Raw genomic sequence first — 21,895 nt, forward strand, 5'->3', positions numbered from 1 at the left:
GAATTTACTTTCCATGGCAAGCGATGGACAATTATTAAATGGTTTTGAGTAACAGAGAGATTATGACCAGGAAAAGGATGGAAAGGGACTGTTCATAATGAAAAGACATTTAAGACATAAAAATAGGGCACGGTCCTTGACTGAGGTCCAGTTTGAGCAATGAGCTATAAAGCTGTTCAGCTGGGGAAATCCAAATATGGACTAGGTACTAGACGTCATTAAGGAAAACCATGCCAGCCATTAGGCATGATAACAGTGTATGGTTATCATGGAAACGCTTTTATTTTAAAAAATACCTGTTAAAGTACTTGGTGTGAAATACATATGTACGATTAAAAGAGATAAATGTGGCAAAATATTAATTTTAAAATACGCATTAAGTTAATGATCAAATCCTATTTAAATATTAAAATATTAATTAAGTCGAAATGATGAAAACATAGGTGTTCACTGTCTCATTCCATAGGTGGGACATTTTGCACAACAGAAAGTAAGTAAAAAGAACTCCTGTACAAGCCCGGAGCCAGGCAGACCCAGGTGAGACACGGCAGGCTCGGGGCCAGCTAGGCCACTTTTGCCCTCAGGTCAGGAGTGATGCGGCCTTCAGCCAGGCGGCTGCAGAGGGAGCAGCAATGAAAGAATGTGGACACAACAAACAGGAGCAAGGGGTGGACACGTGATGGACCGCAGTGGTGGAGGTAAGGGAAAGGAGGCCTCCAAAATGGGTGGGGTTTAGAGCCTGGTACACGCAGGGGAATGGTGGAGTTATTGATGAAAATGCACCTTCGGAGAAAAGATCGGTTTTGTGGGAACCAGAATATGTTCCATTACTGACATTTGGAGTTTAAGAAGCCAGCAGAACATCTGGATGGAAAGAGAGCCAGCAGTCATTCGGAAAGCTAGGCTGCCCTTTGGGGGAATCAGAGGTGTTGGTTGGGGAAGTATTTACATCAATTGTGAAAAAGGATGCAGTGGTCAGGGGAGAATATAGAGAAAAATGGTGAAGGCTAGACTCTTGGGTTATACCTAACCTTTTCAATGAAAGGAAGAAATATCTGTAAAAGAGACAAACATTCAAGTAAGCAGAGAGATACAAGAAAACCAGGATAATGCAGTGCAGCCTGACGCCACAGGAGAATGGAGTGTGGGCGTGAGAAGTCTTATTCAAAGATGGAGAGAATGGAAAGCTGCAGAGTGGTTTGAGTCAGGAAGCTGGGGCAGAAGCCAGACTTGGAGGGGTTAAACAGTGGCTGGCGGTGAGGAAATCATAGCTCACATCACGTGGATGCTCATTATATGCTTGGAACTCTTCCAAACACTTGATGTGTTTCGCTTCATTTAATCCTCACAATAACCCTGGGAGGAAACTGAGGCACAGACAGAAAGACTAAGTGCCCTGCCCAAGGCCACACAGCTAGGAGACAGCACAGCTGGGATTGCAACTCAAGTACCTGTCATGAGCCAGTCATCCCTAGATCAGCCAGCAGAGAAAAATCAAATCAGGGAAGCAAAGGGGAGGGAAGAAAGGTCCCCAAGGCCCTTCTCCCCAAGGACAGACAAGCAACAGAAGGAGAGGGCAGAGGCTACACGGAAACTGTGAACGGGAGGAGAAGGAAAACGAGGAAGCTCACTTAGGTCTTGGGCAAGCAGGGAGGAGAATCCCCTGTAGACAGTGACAAGTCTGAGATTAAGAGTGAGGATTCAAGGTGTGAGGAAGAGGATTTGAAGAGTGACTCTCAGACTCCAAAGGTGCTTGGAGTGGAAGGTTTTCCTGCTCCGTCACTGGGCCTACTCGAAGGACGACAGCCTCAAAAACCCCAGTACTTGGTACCTTGTCACCTGTAAATGTGCAAGAGCCAAATAAAGGGGCTGAGAGATGCAATGAGCATCTCCCAGGGATGATAAGGAGTGCTGAACAGATGCTTCTGATGAGCACAGACAGAGAAACATAGTCAGGACACAGGATTTCTCAGGGTCTGGCGGGCGCCCACCAGAAAAGCGTATCGCATAGAAAAACTCCCTTACTTTTCTGACCACACAGAGACTGGTCTCCTACAAAAGGCCTGGAGTTTGGAGAAGCTGTGATTTCAGAAGAATAATGACTCACACTGCTCCTCTTTGATCAATAACGTCAAAATGAGCAAGAGGGTGGGGCTCGCAGGTACACACAAGTGACCAAGACAAACACAGTTCCTGAATTCCATTTTTAAAAGAGCACAGCAATGACACTGGACTTGGCAATAAAATGAAGGGACTCTGAGAAGGTATTCTAAGCATGCTGAAGTTCCAACTAGCAGCAGAGCAGCAGCTAAAGCCATGGAATAATACTGTATGAACATTTTGTAAAATAACCCACGTGAGCTGGTTGGTCTGTTTATCCACAAAAGAGTCTAGAAACGTAACCTGTCAAGCTGGTGCAGGACATATTTTTGTCACATGAAAACACACACCACACAACACATGTTTAGATACAAATGTTCACATTTTTCACTTACTGTCATTGTTAGAGCCCGTTTCCATAACACCATAAGGAGGAGCCAGAAGTCCTGCCATGTACTGTCGGTATTTCTGAAAGACAAGATTGCAGACTCAGTACATAGATATGTATTCATGCGGAGCACTCATTTATTTACACATTAAGAAGAAACCTTGGTCATCAGGAAGCATCTGAGTCTTGCATTTACAGAGCATTGAAATGCGCTGTCTGGGATCTGTGGCCTACAATAAAGATGCTGTGTTCTAAAGAGGTCTTCCCGGGCAAGGCTGAGTGTACCCTTGCCCAGGGAGGGGGCTCCGTCTCAGCCCGATCTTCTATGGAGCTGTGACTGATTAACCAACTTGTGCGGCTTTCACCCTCCCTCCACCTCCTGCCCTGCTCCCCACTCCTGCTGAACACACGCTCAGGTTTTGGGGGAGAGCAAAGACACTTGGTATTTACAGCTGCAGATACAAATAAATAGCTGAATGACACTGAATCAGCTTTCTTTCAAAGCAAAAAGAGATACATCCCTAGAACATGTCTGTTTTGAAAGAAGCTGATTTGCTTCCATTTACCTACTTCCTTTTATATTGTACACCTGCCCATTTGTGACCTCCAAGGAACTGTTGATATGTTGCCAACCAGAAGAGTTTGGCTTCATTTAGTAGTGTCTGGGTTCCCCTGAACTGTACCCCGCTGGTTTTCGGCCCAGGCATGCTTTAAAACCCGGGGCTCAGCGATATACACTAGCCCTCGAAGTCTGTGCTGTTCTGAAGGCACAAGGCTTGGTGAGCATAAAGCAATCTAGAGCATCAGCATACGAGACAGGAGTGGCATTTAGGGAGAATGAAAAATGCCTATTAGACATCCTCTCTTGTCAGGTGCTAATAGAGCCTCCTCCCCATCTCAGGATGAAAGCTGGGCAATTTCGTGTACCGCATGGTGTCATGTATATTTATGGTTTGTAATCACGGCGACACACAAACGTTAAGCAACATCAAAAGAGCCAGCACCATACAACGTGCTCGTGGGTTACACAAACGTCGGCAGAAAAGGCTTCATCTGTAGCAATGGGCAGCTGGCAACACGCAATACTTGGGCAACCACCTGGCCCATTTGCTATATTTGAATGGTGTTTGTAATGTAACATTGAACTTCTCAAAAAAGCCTTCTTCCAGTCAAGATGTGACTAGCTCTTATTTTTTAAATCCATTTGTGCTCTCATTCTGAGGCAACTATACCAGCACCTGCATGCAAACATTAAAAGCCATGAATCTCTCTGTCTCTGAGCTAACTAATCAGTCAAACATACCCACAGGACCAATCTACCACCCTGAATCCCGGACCTTTCCTTTGATGACTTCCCCATTCTGATTCTCTTCTGTCTTACAACACCATCTACTCTTCCTCCTCACCAGAGAGCACTGATTAAACACACTGCTCGGCATGGTATCATGCTGAACTCAGAACAAAACAGGCTCAAAGAGAGGAGTCGGGGCCGGGGGTATGTTCTAAGAAGCTTTGTGACCCCTACAGCCTTTTGAGCTATGACTCTCACTGTTAGCAACTTCCTACCGGGCTCCTAAGAGAAAGAGTTCATCTTAAATTAAAGGAGGAATTTTGCTCTGCTTAGAAATGTTTGGGATGCAGAGCATGTTCTTTGTCTCAGGCACCTCCACGTCAGTTCTCAGGAACTCCACAGAGCACTGTCCTGGCCCCCGCGAATGGGACGTTGCCTGCCTTCAGCTCCATAGCCCTTGGTCTGCTGCTCGCTCAACAGCTCACCACCAGGGATGGAGCTCTTGGGAACAGAGCATAGGCTGGAGCTCAGGATATAGTGACAGCCTACTATGTGCAGACGGTGTCCTTGGCACTGGGCTCACTGCAGAGAACAAGCCCACAAGACCCCTTGCACTTGTGAGCTGTGTGTCTTCTATAGCACAGAGCGCCATGGCTTGCATGTGGCACAGACTTAACACTCATCTGTTGGATTTTAGAATTTTTTATGGCAAATTTCATATATATGTAAAAACAGACAGAATACCACATAACTAACATCCAGGAATAATAATTATTAACTCATGGCGCATGCCATTTTATATATACTTCTCTCACTTGCCCCTTCCAGAGCTATTTTGAAAGAAATCCAAGATGTACCATTTAATCCATAAATATTTCAATATGAATCTCTAAAAGACCTGTTTTTTCTGAAACAAAACTACAACACCACCATCACAACTAAGAAATGTAATATCTTTATTATACCCCGTCGCTATTCAAATTTCTGTTTCATAATTGTCACATTGAATTGAATCTAAAAAGTACAACAGGTGGTTGTATTTAATAAGACAACATTGGTTCCCATATAACAACTTTTAGTATACTGGAGATTGCAAAACCAGAATTGAAATATTTATGCTTATAAATAAAAAAACTGCACCTTCTAAAATTGACGGGACATTTTTAATAAACAGTCACTAAAGCAGGAAAACTCATTTCTTAGGTAGCACCCTGCAGTGCACCCTATGTTAATTAGGATAAAACACAACTAACCGGAATAGAACCTGTATCAGAAAATTGGCATTTCTAAATTATTTGCATATTGCTTGATCTTCAGGCAGCAGCTCATCTTCCTAGTACCACTTAAAAAGCAATCTATACACTTACAGATCAAATGAAAAGAGGCTGAAGCTTGCTCATGACAAGCAAGCACATTAAAACCATAGTGCAATACCATGTTTTACTCGTCAGATCTGGAGAAGTTTCAAAAAGTTTGCTAACACATTATGAGTGAGAGTAGGGAAGACAGGTTCTCTCCTGTGTGGCTCACTGGAGTATAAAATGATACAGCCTCAGTAGAAGGCAATTTGGAAGTATCAATTACATTTTAAAATGTGTATTTCCTTTGACTGAGCAAGGAATCTCCTCAGGGGACAGAAGTACAGCCTCCTAAAATACCTGAGTACGTATGCAAACATGCCTATCTGTTTGTAATAGCAAACAAAACAACAGAACCAACAGGAAATAACCCAAATGTCCACCAAGTATTACTAAGACATCTGGGCTACTTCCAGAGAGAATGAAGATGGGGTATTTCCTGATAGATGATGTTGGAATACTATAAAGCCATGAAAAAGAATGAAGTCCCACTACCTGTGCCAATATGGAATAATCTCCACGATATATTGTTACATTTTTTTTAAGCAAACTATAGCACTGTGTATAGAGCACGCAACCTTTTTGAGGAGATAAAAGATGTGTGTATGAATATCCACACAGATTTGCAAATGCATGACTATTCCTAGACAAATTTACAAGTAGTAAAAAGGACCGACTGCCTCTGGGACAGAGATCTGGCGGGGTGGGAGGGGGGCGGGAATCTGAAAGTCAAATGCGAGAGAAGCTCAGAGTTCACTGTTCATCCTTGGCTGAGCCAACACTGAGGCTGGGCGATCACCACTGTGTCTTTCTGCCCAGAGGCTGAATGGGTGGGGTTAGCCCACAGTGCATGAAGTGTCAGTCATCTGAGTGTGCGTGCAGCCCGGCAGCAAGGGGGAGTGGCAGCAGGGGAATGAGAAGACAGCTCTTCTCTCTCAGTTTAATAAGTGGAGGTGGGAGTAATTCCCTTCAACTATATAATCCTTCAGAGGAGGGGAAATTGGAAAGTTAGATACTGGGCTTCCTTGTAATAGGGACGAATAAAAAAGCGAGAAACAATTATAGTAGTAAATCTAGATTGTCGAGCAGTTCATGTCTTCATAGAAGTTTAAAAGACATTTCAAGCTTTCTGAGAGCCAGAAAAAAAACTAAAGGGAATTCACCAAGGCCATGGTTAGTAAGGTCTCCACATGAAAGTCAGCACAAGGCCAGCTTAAACCCGAGGTCAGGAGTTTCCAGAGGTGACTCAGCACATTTTCATGGTGGTTACTCAATGTCGCCCCTACACACCACCCCCATCCCAGCTGCTGGGGTGTGCAGTGGCCTGGCTGAGTCCCCTGATAATGTCCTCTTTGGGGCCCTGATTGGCCTTCCCTTGCAAAACCTTTCCCTAGATTCCAACACCCTTCCACAGCTTCAATGGCCTAACTCAGTCATTCTTGAATTGCCATAGGCAGTGGGAAAGAGCTGGGCCTTTCACAGCCAGGGGCCCTGGTCCATACCACGGAGGGCCCCTAGTGGGAGGACTCCCCAGCATCCCAACTCCCTAGCCCTCCCAGACTTCCCAGGGCAGTTAAGGAGTCAGGTCTTCATCGGACAAGAAAACCACAAGGGCCTTCGAGGGTCTTGGGAGAGTTTGGTAGGCTTCATTCTTAGGATGTACTCCTGGCTTGTCACTAATCAGCTGAATCACCTCAAACATGTCATCTGAGCTCTCTGACTTCAGTCTCTTCATCCGTAGAATAAGTGCTCTGAATTGATCTGGGCTTTCTAAACCTTGTTCTTTGGCAGAAACCCGAATTCCCTCGGCAAGGGCACCATGCAGGGCCTTCAGCCCCTAAGGCAACTAGCGTGTTTTCACTTTTGTTGTTGTATAAATTAGAGTCCCAAGAGCAATTTCATTTGAAAGATGACTTTTGCTTTCAAAAAAAAATAAAAGTTGACCATCCTGGCTGGTATGGTTCAGTGGGTTGGGTGTCATCCTGCAAACCAAAAGGTTGCCAGTTCGATCCCTGGTCAGGGCACATGCCCCAGTCAGGGTGACTATGATAGGCAACCAATTGATATTACTTTCACTTTGATGTTTCTCTCCCTTCCTTTCTTTCTCCCTTCCACTCTCTCTGAAAAATTAAAAGCAAAAATTAAATAAAAGTTTACAAACCACACAATTAAATAATCTCAAAACTTCCAGCCAAACACAGGTCACTCAAAGATCTCTATGAAAATCAACAGAGATCAAGAAAATAGAGTCCCCAGTACTTTCTTTGTCTAGAAAGTACTGGGGACTCTATTCTCTGTTAGGAAGACTTCTGAGGCTGTGGATTTACCTGAAGATTAATCCTTCAGGTAAAGGTTTCTTCATACCTGAAAGGTCTATTAAACACACACACACACAAAAACAAAAAAAAAGGACACTAAAGTTTGAGCTGAGATGCACCACAGTGCAATGCTGACCCTCTCAAACTGGTGTGCAGACCCCCCGTGCGCCAGCCAGCAGGGCAGGCGGGGCCGTGAGAGGGGCTAACAGGGGCTCTTCCTGGAGTTGAAGTTTTATTCTATGTTAAGTAGTTTAGCAGATTATTTTTATACTTTTACATTATAAAGTAGAAGCCAAATTTGCATACATTTTAAAGATTAAAGCATGAGACTTCAAAGAAATTTTGAACTTGCTGAGGGCTATGTCTAGCTACAAAGGGTCTAGATCCGAGCATAATGTATCGATTTCATCTGCATTCAGGGAACTTCAATGAGAAAAACAAGAACCTCTGATGTTATGGAAAGTGTGCTGCCACTGGGCTCACACGAGAACAAGGTCTTAACTCCAATCCGCCACGTGCTGTGTGAACTTGAGTAAGTTTTCCCTCAGTTTCCTGCCTAAGGAACCTGGGATAATAACACCCATTTTCAAGGACCTTCGGAAAGATGAGCCATAAAAGCTATAAAAGTGCTTAGCACATAGTGGGAACTTAATAAATGGTTGCTGATAATAATAATAGAAATAATAAGCCAAGGATTAATCAAGCTGATCAAAGTCTGTGTGATGATATCTCCCAAGCAGAAAGTCTTCGGCCTCAGGGAGAGCATTCTCTCCAGGACAACTTCGCATCACCGAAGCTGCTGATACACACTCAGTATAAAGGCCTGAAGACACCTACCGATCTGCCTATTCAATGGGGCTGTGGAGAAATAAGAATTTAAACAACAGACGTCCTTAAATAGCTTCACAGTACACTGTCCACTTTTATCTTCACGGTCCAAGGAGAAAAGAAGAGCACAAGAGGGCAAGGCCAGAAAGAAGTTAACAAAAATTCGTGAAGCCTTTCAGCCATCAGCCCATTTCTCATGAACAGAATCCTTTTTTAAAAAATTAATCTGTAAATACAGTTGGCCTATTTGTAAAGCAAGTCAACACCTGTGATGCAGGATAGAGGGAAGAGGAAAGGCCGCATGAAGTGGGCAGAGCCTAGAGCAGAGGGGCGGGAAGACGTCCCCAGACTCCTGTCCCTGGACCCAGGTGGAGACGTGCTACCAGCTGTCCTAATGTTTTCTGAGAAGAGACAAAAGATGACAGACTCAGAAAAGTTAAAACCTGGTCTATCATATCTCAGCCACTTCACTGGCCCCACCAAGGCCTCTGCAGAAGGCTGGAGGGAAGGCTGGCAGAGCAACCACCAGGCTGAGGGGGCTGGGGAGGAACCCAGCTCTGGGCCACAGCCTGGAGCCCCAGCCCAGGGCTTCTCCCATCTAGAACAGAGGGTACCACTCTCCAATGTGCCCGAGGACTCCATATGACCCAGGGGCCAGAATACAAAAATCGAGGGTGTCTGCTGGGGGTAGAGGCACACTAGAGATATGACACATTCTGAAAGGCCAGCCAGTCTGCAGAGCAGGACTCAGAGAGAACAAAGGAAGGCTGGCAGCTTGAATCTTAGCGGGACCCTCTCTGACCAGAGAAGGAGCCCCGCAGGGGCCGGATGCCCGACCCTAGAGGTCAAGGTTTTCCTGACACACCGGGACCTTTTCTGGATGTTCTCCGAGATGCTGCCCATTGCCCAGACCTGTCCAGCCTGCCCAGGAGCCTCCACTAGGCAGGCCAACGTGACACATGACTGTCACCAAATTCCTGCCCGGCCAGCAGCAGCCAGGTGGAGGCCTGAGCTTTGGGCACTCCCCTCCCCAGCAACTGTCCCTGTGCCTCCCCTCTCCACCCAGGAAATCACCAGATTTAAGGGAGAACATAAATAGTATCCCTGGATTGGGATACCAGCACTGAAAAACATTGAAAACAGGAAGGCACGAGGACGACTGGCAGGCATTGCTGTGAACACCAGCAGGGGCACGAGCTCGGAACAGGGACACACTGGGGAGAGCACATGCTGGCACCGTCCAGGGCTGGGGGAGAGTAGAGAGGGCTGTTCTGCCAACGTGAGGCTATGTCTTCCTATAATGTCCCATTTGTTACATCTTTACTAGGTCCTCCCAATGTGTTACAGCCGAGTTCATAAAGTGTAACAGCAAACACTTCATCTGTACTTTCTCTGAAAGCATCATGATTATGTGGTAGAAGAGCTTAGCATAGAGGTATGAAGTGTAGGTCCCTTTTTTTTCTGTTTCTTAGAAGAGTTCTTTTACAACTTCTGTATAAAGATGTATAAAGTATGGTATAAAATGGACATGGCACACTGTTCTAAAAACCTCAGAAAGCTAGACACTGCTTTAATATGTGAAAAGAAGAAAAGAGGGGGAAAGTAAGACAGTTATAAATGAAACCCTCCAGAAGTTTCCTGTTTTCCCTTTAAAGCCATGGGTACTGCTCTTCCCACAGCAGATCGCAGGCTGGACCAGGTTCCCACTTTAGGCCAGTTATTCTGTTTCATGGTTTCTTGCTTTCCACAGCACGGCATAATGGGGCACGAAGAACTTCCACAGCCACTTCTTCAAGGATGTTTAATCACATCCTTCGGCCCTATTATAAATATTTCTAAATAAAAGCAAAATTCTGCTTGCCGACTCCTGGCCGTTTTGAATTCATGAACGACCCGCAAGAGCTGTGGTCTGCAGTGCGATAATCACAACTACAGTTCATGGACCACATTTTTCAAACCCAGATCCTCTAAGAATCCCGGACTAAAGCCTGAGTGGAATGTACAAATAAGCAAATAAAGTCTCTATGAAAAAGCCACCTGTTTGAAACACTCTCTCCTACTGGCCTATGAAGGTGCAAAGATCCCCACTGACAGGTGTAGGGATGGACCCTAAAATAGCCCCAAGTAAGAGCAGAATTATTTACTATGAGTAGTAGCAGTTTTTAGCTAGTCCTCGCTCAGTCAGTTATAACAGAGCTTAGTCGGATTAACCCTGAAGGAACGGGAGAGTAAATACGCACTCACTTGGCCAAGGTGCTAAGGGAGGCCAGCGGGGTCCTCACAGTGGGCCCCCACCAGCGTTCCCACAGGACCACACACTCCTCTCAGCGCAGGGGTGCCAGGGGCTGGACAGGGACACAGTGCAGGGTGCACTGAAAATGTGGCTGGGTGGCGGAGAGCGGGGCAAATCCAGATTTGGGGGTCAGGGTGAAGACAGGGAATCTGAGGCTGAGAAGGCTCCAGGGTGAGGGATGGGACAGCAGACACCAGCCTTCCAGGCAGAGAGGGAACACACGTGGTGTTAAGAGACAAAGAAGGCCAGGCCGGCAGGAGAGTCGGGGCAAGGGGTGGAGGGTGGTGGGGGAGGCCCGAGCAGGGCAGGGGCCTCACAGGTAAGGCCTTGCAGGTCACAGTGAAGATTTTGAACGTTATCAAAGCACAGTGAGAGGCACTTTAAGCAAAGAAATTACAAGAACAGGTGGTTTTAAAAGATCATTCTGGCTGCTATATGGAGAATAGTTTTGATGGAAAAATTAAGGAAGGCACAAGCCCTTAAGTGAAGGGCAGCAGGCCTGGACGTGGCCCTATTAAAGGGGCCTGAACTGGGGACGAGGAAGAGAAAAGGCCTGGCATAGGGGGAGGTAAAGACCCTTTTTCCTAGAGGCTAAACCATCTCCAGTTACTTACAGTTAATGATATTAAAGACTGAGATTTCCTGGTTAAGCACACTCAATACATCCATACTTTTCATATCACTAAAAGGTTCAGAGATTTCAAAGCGCTCACTGGAATTATTGTAATTTAAGTCAGTGCACACTCTGCATATTCAACAATTAAATTAGTCATGAGCTCCTCTTAGGGATGCTCAAACTGAGAGTAAGACACACATACTGTAGGTCAACGCTCCTCAACTGAGAGTCATAGAATGATCTGCCGTGGACAGACACTGTATAGCAAACCCTCGTCTCCCTCTCTTCATGAAGCCTGAACCTACTGCTACAGTCCATCTCCTACATGCATGGACCGTGAACATTAAGACTATAGCTGCTGCCTCCTTGCTTACAGAAAAAAACAGCTAACTGGCATTATATGTAACCATATGGGTCTTCAAAGAGTGATGGATATTAAGTATCGTTATTTTGAATTAAATAATCGAGCCAAGTTCTTACCCAACTAATCGGAATACCAGCGATACCAGCATGGTTCCAGCAATCATGGAACCATGCAAAACCTAAGAAAGTCCTTAAATACTGATAATACAGAATTAGGAAGCATTTGCAATTTAAAAACCTGAAATAAAGAATCATTTCACAGGAAATAATCACCCACAACAGTCCCCCCATTAGAGCGAACTACCGGCATTCTGTGTGCTACCCTCAGAGTCGCAGGCAGAATGGGACGGAGCAGTGAGGAGAGATTCAGAGTTACTACATCTGAACGTACTCCCCCCCATTTACATAATGAAGTCCTGCCGCCCAGGGTGAGGGTATTAGGAGGTGGGGCCTTTGGCAGGTGATTAGGTCATGAGGGTGGAGCTATATGAGTGGGATCAGCACTCTTTTCAGAGACCACCCCCCACCACACCTTCACCCCCCCCCCCCAAGGAGCTCCCTAGCTCATCGAATAGGTGAGGACACAAGGAGAAGTCTGTGACCTGGAAAAGGGTCTTGTCCAATGACTCTGGCACCCCAACCTCAGATGTTTTGCTTCCTGTAAGAAATAAGTGCCTGTTGTTTATAAGTCTGTGGTATTGTGTTAGAGCAGTCTGAATGGACTAAGACAGGGGAGAAGAAAGACTTTCCTGGCCCAAATAGACATCGGAACTTCCCACATTAGAGAGATTCTTTTAGTTTCTGGCTTGGTCTCTCAAACCCTGAAATCACTGTGCACTTCTCTGGTTCTTTTCTAACCCAGTTTCCCTGGAAGCGTCCATCTATAACTCGCCTGTTCTGCCCCTCAACTCCAATCCCACCCTGTAACCCCCAGTGGGCATCCAGTACCCCAGCCTTGCCATACTCACTTCCCTTCATTATCATTTCCACGATTTCTGTTCCAAGATACACACCTACTGCACATTTCTGGGGAATCATGGTCATATAGTGCTGTGTGGTTTTGGAAGCTTCTGTTTATTGTGGGACACCGCACCCCTCGAATCCTGAGTGGATCTTGATTTCTATCATCTCTCCACTCTAGATAATATGAATGATGTTTTACCAGCAGTGTGATCTAGGGACCTCACTCAGGCCCCATACTTTCTAACCCCCCTCTATATCATCCAATAGCTGAGTGGGCCCCACTCTTCCCAGTATGAACACGGGGGCGGGTAGAATAATGGAAGTGGTGCTTTAGCCACCTTGGGAAACAGCGTGGAGAACATTATAGTGCCGCCACGTGTCTGAGGGGGCAGAGCAAGAGACAGGGCAAGGCTGACACAGTTGGGGGACGCCAGCTTTAAGATCCAGGCAAATGTGAGCTCCCTCAAGTTCTGAAAACTTCCACTGGTGCTAAGAAGACTTCTGAACGTTGTAATGAGCTGCCCTGCCTGCTCCTCCAGCCCCAGTTCTCACCCTCCTCCTCTGGTCACTCATCTCTAGCCACACTGACCCCATTGAGATCCTCGAGCACACTGGGCTTTTGCCTGTAGGCCTACTGTGGCCTGGAATGTGCTTCCCACCACTTGGCCTTGCCCATTTCTACTCATCTGCACTTATACACGGCCTCCTCAGGGTGTCCTTCCCTGAGACCCCAGTTGCTGTGTTTCTTGTTACTCTCTCTCCCTGCGTCATGTCTTTGCCATCAGCCTGCATAGGCAATGTGCAGTTATGTACTGTGTGAAAGCGTGTACCAGTTCCATGCCTCTCTCCTCTGCTCCACCACAGGCTCATCGTGGGCAGGGACCACATCTACACTCTCCCACTGCAGACCTAACCTAGCACAGGGCCTGGGACGCAGCAGACTTTCAACGACCATTTGTTGACTGAACGAGACAGTGAATGAAGAACTGAAAGAAGTTCTTAACCACTCTGAGGTTCAAGTTCCTCAATAATAAACCAGAAACATGACCCTGTGCCTGCCATGGCTGACGGAAGGGCTAAGTGAGGTGACCCGTGGAGAGCTGCCCTCGGCCAGGCACACCATGGGTGTCGGCTCCAACTCCCTCTGCACCACGGTTTCTTCTGGTCCCAGTTCTGCTGAGGGTCACATTTCCTTTTTTTTTTTTTTTTTAAACAAATGCTTAGAGGAAAAACAGGCCTAATGCATGAAGATCTACAAAAATAATTCTAATGGTTTGGAGATAGGATGAAAGAAGCTATTTGAAACCATGTGATGTTCATGGTCAAATATCTCTGTGATGTTTGTTTGCTCTTTATGAATAAGCTTCTTGCTTTCATAAGAGACGGAACAGAATGGGCATGAAATCAGTTCATGCTGATAAAAACAAAACCTAAATTTAACACATCAAAGCCTATGAAGACTAATCAATTTTGTAATTTAAAAGGCAGTACAGAAGGGTAGAGAAGCCAGTCTGCTCCCCGACAATTAGCACCAAAATACACTCATTAGTGAAAATTTAGTTTTAAGAGACCCATATACGAATCTTGCTGAGAAACTTGGCAGCCATATATTTATAGCTGAAAATAGAAAATGATTCATTTTACATAACCAATTTATTCATAATCCCACTTATTAATTATTGATGTTGCTTTCTAAGCTACACTATTTTTAAATAAGGTTGCCTTTTGGTTTTGTTTTAATTACTACTCTCTCCCTCTCCCTCTCCCCCATTTCATTCTGTCTCTCCCTCCCTCCTCTCCCCCCTGCACTGCAAACAGTTCTGTCACTACACAGCACATAAAAGCACATGACAGCGGATTTAAACCACAAGGTGTGTCAAGTGAAAAAAAGTCACTCTCACCCCTCACTATCCTTCACCTAGTGACCTACCTACCCAGTCTCACCGCCGAGTCAACCACCAGCAACACTCCTACCTCTGTGACCCCAAAATGCTTCCACACACATGCTGACACAAAAGCTCAGCCGGCCTTAGACAAAGGGGGCCATACAGCACGTGATGTTTCCTCCTTTTTGTCTCTAAAACAAGATCTTAGATAGCTTTTTAAAAAATGTATTTATTTATCTTTAGAGGGGAAGGGAAGGAGAGAGGGAGAGAAATATCAATGTATGGTTGCCTCTCGTGTGTCTCCTGCTGGGAACCGGCGTGCAACCCAGGCATGTGCCCTGACTGGGAATCGAACCGCAATCATGTGGTTCGCAGGCTCAAGGTCAATCCACTGAGCTATGCCAGCCAGGACTGGATAGCTTTTGACATTAGAACACATTTCACAGTTGCTTTCTGGTTCAATGTGTCTTTTTATTTATTTGTTTGTTTATTTATTTATTTGCTATATGCCCATTTAACCCAATTGGGGTAAATATATTAAATTTGCATCATCAAACTATCTTTCCTGAGTTTAAGGCAAAAAGATAGAAATCATGTACATGGGTCTTACCAAGTGGTGATTTCAGTGTTACTCTTGAAATGAGATAGCACTATAAAAATTTAATTCCCAGGCAAACAAATGTGCAAGCACTTTATGCATTAAAGTTCTTCGATCTCTCTGGTGGCTTTATCTAATTGGGGTCACTATGCTGGAATTCCATCAACTGCCAATAGCATATTTGCACACTTGGCAAAGGCTTCCCGTGTGATGCATTTGGGAAAAATACACTGCGTGCTCTCTTCTCCCCGGCACAGTCAGAAGGTAAAAAAAAAATGTGATTAAATTTCAGTCTCTGAAAGTTCAAAAGTAATAGAACAAAAACTATTAACTATGCATGGCATTTGAATATTACAGTATTAAAAGGAGCCAGATTTACTAATTTTGATACCTGCAGTGTGGTTATACAAGAGAATGTCCTTATTCTAAGGAACTATGTACCAAAATATCAATATTTAGGGGTTAAGGAGGACAGTGTGTCAACTTACAAGTGATTCAGAAAAAAATAAAAGAGAACAATAAAGCAAATGCAAAATGCAAACAATTGGTAGAATCAGAGTAAAGAGTCTAGAGAAATTATTCATACTATTTTCACAATATTTTTGAATATATTTAAAATTATTTCAAAGTTAAAAGCTACCAAGAAATGAACAGGAGTCAGAGTTGAAACTTTAAGCTATCACTCTTAATGCATTTATTTTGTCAATATTTGCCTTTCCCAACTCAATTCAATTACAAGCCCTGCCCCTATTTTGTAGGTCCAGCTGCCTCTGCCTCTCCAACAGGTCCTCATCAGTGTGGGCACTCTGTCCCCACCAACAGAGAAGGCCCAAATTCACCCGTGGGTGCTATGTGTTCAGGTATCTGGCATGCAGAGCGATGGGTGCAGGGCTGAAGAGCTGAAATGCCAGTTTCCCCCTAACCCTTTATGTGTTCAGCCCCCATATCTGGGCTTCAGCCTTTCCCCCTTGTGTCCACTCCCTTGCTGGGCCTACTGCCCAGCCGTCAATGTGGGCCACAGCCCGGCTTGCCCTTGCTGCCCCTCTTCCCTCTTGTCCCTTATATCTCTAGGTCTAGCCTGAAATACTACCCACCCTATACAGGTAGGTGTCCCAGCACCACAATGCAATCACCTGGTCTGATTTTTGGTTCTGTCACTGTTGGCAAATCTTTTCTCCAGGCCCCAGCCAACCAGACCACAGAATCCCCTTAGTCTCAATGCCACCCTGGACCGAGTAGGAATTTTCTGGGCTCTTCTAGTACTGTCCACTGACCTCAGGGGTCAGCCTTACACTTTTGCAACTAGGTCTTCTGGGAAGTGCACTCTGGTTTCCTGCACTCTCCACGCCGCACTGCCTTGGGCCCAAGGACACTGACCTTGATCTCCAGTGTTGAAAGAGCCAAAGAGTCTGACTGCCCTGCACGGATTAAGCTTTCATCACACACAACGCAGATTTCTGTGGCAATCTAGAAATTCAGCTTCAAGTGTCAATTTCCCGGTCAGACAATAGCTGCTTTCGGCTGTTCTATAAATCATCTCTACAGTGCTGGAAGGAGAGAAAAAAACATTCCTACCAGTCGACACGAAAATCTGAACAATAAAATACAGCTGTGCTATGCTTATGAAAATCCAAAGTATAAAACATGAATGGGTGCTTTCCAATATTTGTAACATACAGGTATTCTTGATTTTATTGCAGAGTTAAATAAAATTTCTGCTATTTTAACAATAATATTTGCCCAAGTCATTATATATGGTTTTATAGACACCTGTACGGTTTTTAAATAACACCTACTGAATACAGTGAGGTATATTTAAACTGCAGCGTGGCGGGGTGGGGGTAAAGCACACTGCATCAGAGTTAGAACAACCCGGGGAGGAGAAAACTTGGTGGGGGAGGGGTGCCTTATAAAGAATTCCTTAGAAGTCTCACTGGAAAAGGAAATTTTGTCAACCACTTTCCTACATGGTACATAGCTAATCTGGACAAAAAAAATATTTTTTCCATGAAAGCGTCAAGCTGAAAATGGCACCTTTAAAGACAGACTTGGAGACAGCCCAGGAGGCGGGCAGCCAGGTGAAGGACTCAGAATCTGGACCCCAGGACCCAGGAGAAATCTTGTCTGAACCTCCTCCGCCCACCCTCAACCTGTCTAAATGACAGCATTTTAGTCCCTCCGCCCGCCGAAGTGTGGGCTGGTCCAAACCATCTGCATCCCGGGCAGCTGAGTCGCCTGCCAAGTACCTGTTCTCGCTCACCTATGGGTGACAGTGGCTGGCTGAAGGAGGGTTGGCTTCTGAGAGAGAATGCTGACTGGAGGAGCCTGCCCAATGGGTGCACACAGTGAAATGGGCCTGAGGAAAGGTATGGGGTGGGGGAAAGGGGATTGCAGAGAAGAAAGCCAGGAGCAGAACTACTTGGACAGAGCAAAGAGGAGGTGGCCTGGGCAATTCTAAGCGTGAGGTGGCATCCAGTGTGGGTGGGTGGGGTTCATTCACAGCGTGTAGGATTCAGCAGCCAGGCAGGTCATCTTCCTGACTCTTGGGTGCCTGCTGCAGCTCCTCCTTCCTCAGGTGTAGATCACATCCCCATCTGGATATTCACCACGATCTCCACCTCCCTTTCTTTGCCTCCTGTTTGAGACTCTTCCATTTTGGTGTTTGACCCTCAACCCTGCAACCTCCTGTAAGGAAATCCTCCTGGTACCTACGTCCCTCTTTTCCCCTTGGATCCTCTTCTGGCCACTGGCTTTCCTGCTGCCCCCACTATAGACCAGACCTCCCATAGTTGTGCTCAGGTTGCCCAAATGTCTGGATTCCAGCCTGCAGGTGCACCCCAAATAACAGGGTTCCTCTCCTCCAGGCCAATCTCCTAGGAACCCCTCACCCCAACCCAGCATGCCACCAGCCAAGCCTCTTGGCTGCAGTTTGACAGAAAGTGTTTTGCACACTGTAAAGTACTGTACACCCTCTGTTAGGAGCTGTGAAAGTGGTTGCTATGCCATGAAACAGACACGGGATGAAGAAGGCAATTCCAAAGATGAGAAACCAACCAGATGGGAGAAGGCTTTGCAAACAATACCTCCAATAAGGGGTTAATATCCAAACTATAAAAAGAGCACATACAACTCAACAAAAACCCCCATACAATCCAATTAAGAACTAGGCAGAGAACTTGAACACTTTTCCCAAGAAGACATACGGATGGACAACAGATATGTGAAAAGATGATCAACTCCACTAGCTATAAGGGACATGCAAAATCAAAACCAGAATGAGATACCACCTCAAACCTGTTAGAATGGCTACTGTCAGTAAGACAAGAAATAACAGGCATTAGAGAAGATGTAAAAAAAAAACGTACCTTCATACACTGCTGGTGGGAATGTAAATTGGTACAGCCACTACAGAAAACAGTATGTAAGTTCCTCAAAAAGTTAAAAATAGAGCAACCATATGACCCAACAATCCCTCTTCTGGGTATCTATCTGAAAAACTTAAAAACATTTATTCATAAAGACATATATAAGTATCCCTATGTTCATTATTCATTGTGGCCAAGACATGGAAACTGCCTAGGCGTCTTTAATGGGTGACTGGATAAAGAACATGTGGAGGGGAAAAGGGGGAGGATTTACAGGAACAAGTTTAAAGGACACATGGACAAAAACTAAGGGGCTGGAAATGGGAGGGAGGTGGGGAGCCCTTGGGGGGGGGGCGCTGGGATGAGAATAAAAGACAGAAAACTGTACTTGAACAATAGTTAAAATTTAAAAATAAATAAATAAAAATGCTTACACAATGTGAAAAAATAAAATATTTTTATGTATATGTTAAATAAAAGAACACGTGGTACACACGTACAACAGAGTACTGCTCAGCCATAAAAAGTGATGAAGCATTGCCATTTACCACAGCATGGATGGATCTTAAGAGTATCATGCTAAGTGAAACAAGTTAGACAGAAAAGGACAAGGACCATATGATTTCACTCATACGTGGGAGATAAAACAGAAAGCAACAATGAACCAACAAAACAAACGCATAGACACAGGCAGTAGTATGGTGGTTACTGGAGGGGGAGAGGGTAGGGGCAGGGAGGAGGGCAAAGGGGGCCAAACACATGGCAACAGAGGGAGACCAGGCTCTGGGTGGTGAATATACGATGCAATGCACAGATGATGTGTTATCGAGCTGTACACCCAACACCTACGTAATGCCATTAAGCCAGTGTTTCCCTAAGAGATTTAATTAACAAGTAAATAAAAGTGGCCTAGAGAATGTTGACCTTCCACTCACTGAATTCATTTATCCAAATCTGGGTTTTCAGAAAACACTAACTGGATGTGGTTTGTCTTTGGGGTAACAAAAATGTTCTAAAATTGACTCTGGTAATAGTTGCAGGACACACTAAACGCTATTGAGCTGTACACTTTAAGTAGGTAAATTGTACAGTATGTGCAATCTTGGTATGTCTTAATAAAGCTGCTTTTAAAAAGAGAAAACACTGAATGGAGTTCAGGATGGGAACCTAACTTACCCAGAGTAGCCACCTGGCTGTCAGAGGGAAGGAATCAGAAAAAGATCCAGGAAAGTCATTTTCCGGAAATTCGGGGTGGGCTCTGCGGAAGCACGCACCCTGACGTGACCTGCGTGGAGCCCCAGTCGGAGCACCACCCACGCTACCCGGGCGCTGGGTGCCTCCAGCATGCAGAGCAAACACTGACTTTTTTTAGCATTTGATTTTTCCACAGGAAAAGAGAAACCAAGCACATAAAACCCAACAGTGAACTGATGAGCAACTTTGCATATATATAGAATTTCCAGGCAATGAAGCATGCTCTCCAACAAGCCTGTCTTTGTTTGGAGGAAACTTAGGCTTTGCTTTCTCACAATGCCCTCTGCCAAGCCCAGTGTGCCCTCCTAGTTTAAATTAGTCTTTCAATTGTATGATCCTTCCAAAAGAAACTAATTTTCACTATGCCCATTCAGGAAACTTAACCAAAAGTTGAATTTTTGTTGGCGGGAGGTGGCAAACCCACACAGTACGGTTTTCTGCTTTGCTAAGTCCTAAGATTAGTCATCTTCTGAATATCTATGAATATTATTTTGGTTATGTGAATGGCTTTAAATAGCTATTTATGAAAAACAATACTACAAGACTGCAAAGAAACAAACCTAATATAAAATGTGAGCCAGAGAATTAAACACAAATTACACATTATATTCTAATTTATAGATTGTAATTCAGTGTGCCATAATGGTTTATCCTGAAAATTGTTATCTCAAAAAAAAAAAGATTAAGAACTGATTCAGATCAATTTTCTCACAAATCCTAAAGTGCTTCATTTACTGGGTAATTTCATTCTGTGTGCTAAAAAGGACATTTCAAATCAAAGTCCTCAAAAGCAAGATTAATAAATCTCGACAGCTTCAATAGGTTGTTTTCTTATTATACATTAAATTCTGTGTGAAATTCAGCAGTCTATATAATATGGCATAAAAATGGAAGATTAAAAAATGTTTAAAACTTTGATTTCTCAGAAAATATTTTAATAATATCTCTTTCTCACTGCTGGGTTATTTCCCAGAAAAGGCTTTATTTTCACTATTATTTTCCTAAATAAAACTGATACAAGAAGATACCAGGGTGATGGGAAGAGTGAGAAATCTGATCAAAACTGGCTTAATTTTTTTAATTGCCATAACTATACAGCTCATTTTATAAATTCATCATCTGAGCAAGCCAGTCATTCTGAATGGCTTTGAGCAAATTTTTATTGTTTTTGGTTGTTTTTTTCCTTTTTGAGACAGTGTTATTTTTATCCCTCCCCTTCCCAGTTGCCTTCCTGCCATATACCAAAATGAGATATTCATCTCTGAATGCCCTTGGTGACCCGGGCATATATATTTGGGGGGCAAATTATATCAGCACAAAATTCAGAATTGGCAGTCTCAGAGAACTAAGGTAGAAGTAGACCTGTTATATATAAAATTAGACCATTTAAGTAATAACTAAGTTCACAAAAAACTGAACAATAACTCAGGATATACGCCTTTTAGGCCGTGTTCATGTAAGTTACAAATGAACACCTGCAGGTTGCCCTCGGTAAAGCGTGCATCGTGCTCTCCCTCCACAAGCAGGGAATTAGTTGATAGAAAGCACCCGATCTTGGTTGAGGAGGCTGCAAAGGGTAAAGGAGGGTCTCATACCTCAGAAACACTCACTGGCTCCGTTGTCTAGCAGTTGCCCATGCCAAGCTCTAAAAAACCCAAACTTTTAATTAAATAGTATAGAAAAGTAGGATGCCACATGCCTTTCAAAAAAAAGCCCACCAGAATGGCTCACAACAGGACAGGAATCAAGAGTAAGTACTAGAAGCAGAACCCAGCTGTTGTCTTGAAAAGATTAAAAACAAAGAGCAGAAAACATTAAAGCGAAAGGGTTGCAGGGACGCTGCCACAGGAGCATTTAAAACAGACCCAGAAAGTGACAACAAATCACTCTGCTCTCCGCCACCGTCCCTCACATACCAGAGGAAATAGGATGCCTTCTGAAACAAATTCAAAAACCAGTTCTTCTGTTTGATACTCTTTGAAGAAGATACTCAGTATACAAAGCCTCCATCAGCCAATGAACATACAGAAAGCTCAAGACAGTTAACTCCAATTCTGTGATAATTATTATACAACGTCCATTGCCCACTTCAAAGGCCGGAGTAGTTTGTGCAGATGCCTATGCAAGTGTAAGTGTTTTTTCAAAGGTCAGTCGAACTGGAGTAAACAGACAGATGGCAAGACCTCGATAGCATTTTTCTGGGCTTCTCTGAAATGCCCCCTCAGAGCACAGACAGATTTCAGCACCCATGACTCACAGCATCAGATGAGTTTT

The 21,895-nt window shown here is 44.5% G+C and overlaps 1 protein-coding gene across 8 annotated transcripts in view; it reads right to left on the minus strand.

Moving 5' to 3' along the window:
* The window catches only part of RAPGEF4 (Rap guanine nucleotide exchange factor 4), a 287,261-nt gene that overhangs the window by 122,561 nt on the left and 142,805 nt on the right, over positions 1-21,895 (minus strand). For all 8 annotated transcript variants that reach the window (XM_037044442.1, XM_037044441.1, XM_037044444.1 and 5 more), the window contains one exon: positions 2,496-2,568. In XM_037044442.1, the coding sequence (XP_036900337.1) occupies positions 2,496-2,568 (73 nt within the window). The remainder of the gene's footprint in view (positions 1-2,495; positions 2,569-21,895) is intronic.

The sequence above is a fragment of the Sturnira hondurensis genome, unplaced genomic scaffold (genome assembly GCF_014824575.4).
Source record: "Sturnira hondurensis isolate 20B ecotype Veracruz unplaced genomic scaffold, ASM1482457v3 Scaffold0004136, whole genome shotgun sequence".
Lineage (NCBI taxonomy): Eukaryota > Metazoa > Chordata > Mammalia > Chiroptera > Phyllostomidae > Sturnira > Sturnira hondurensis.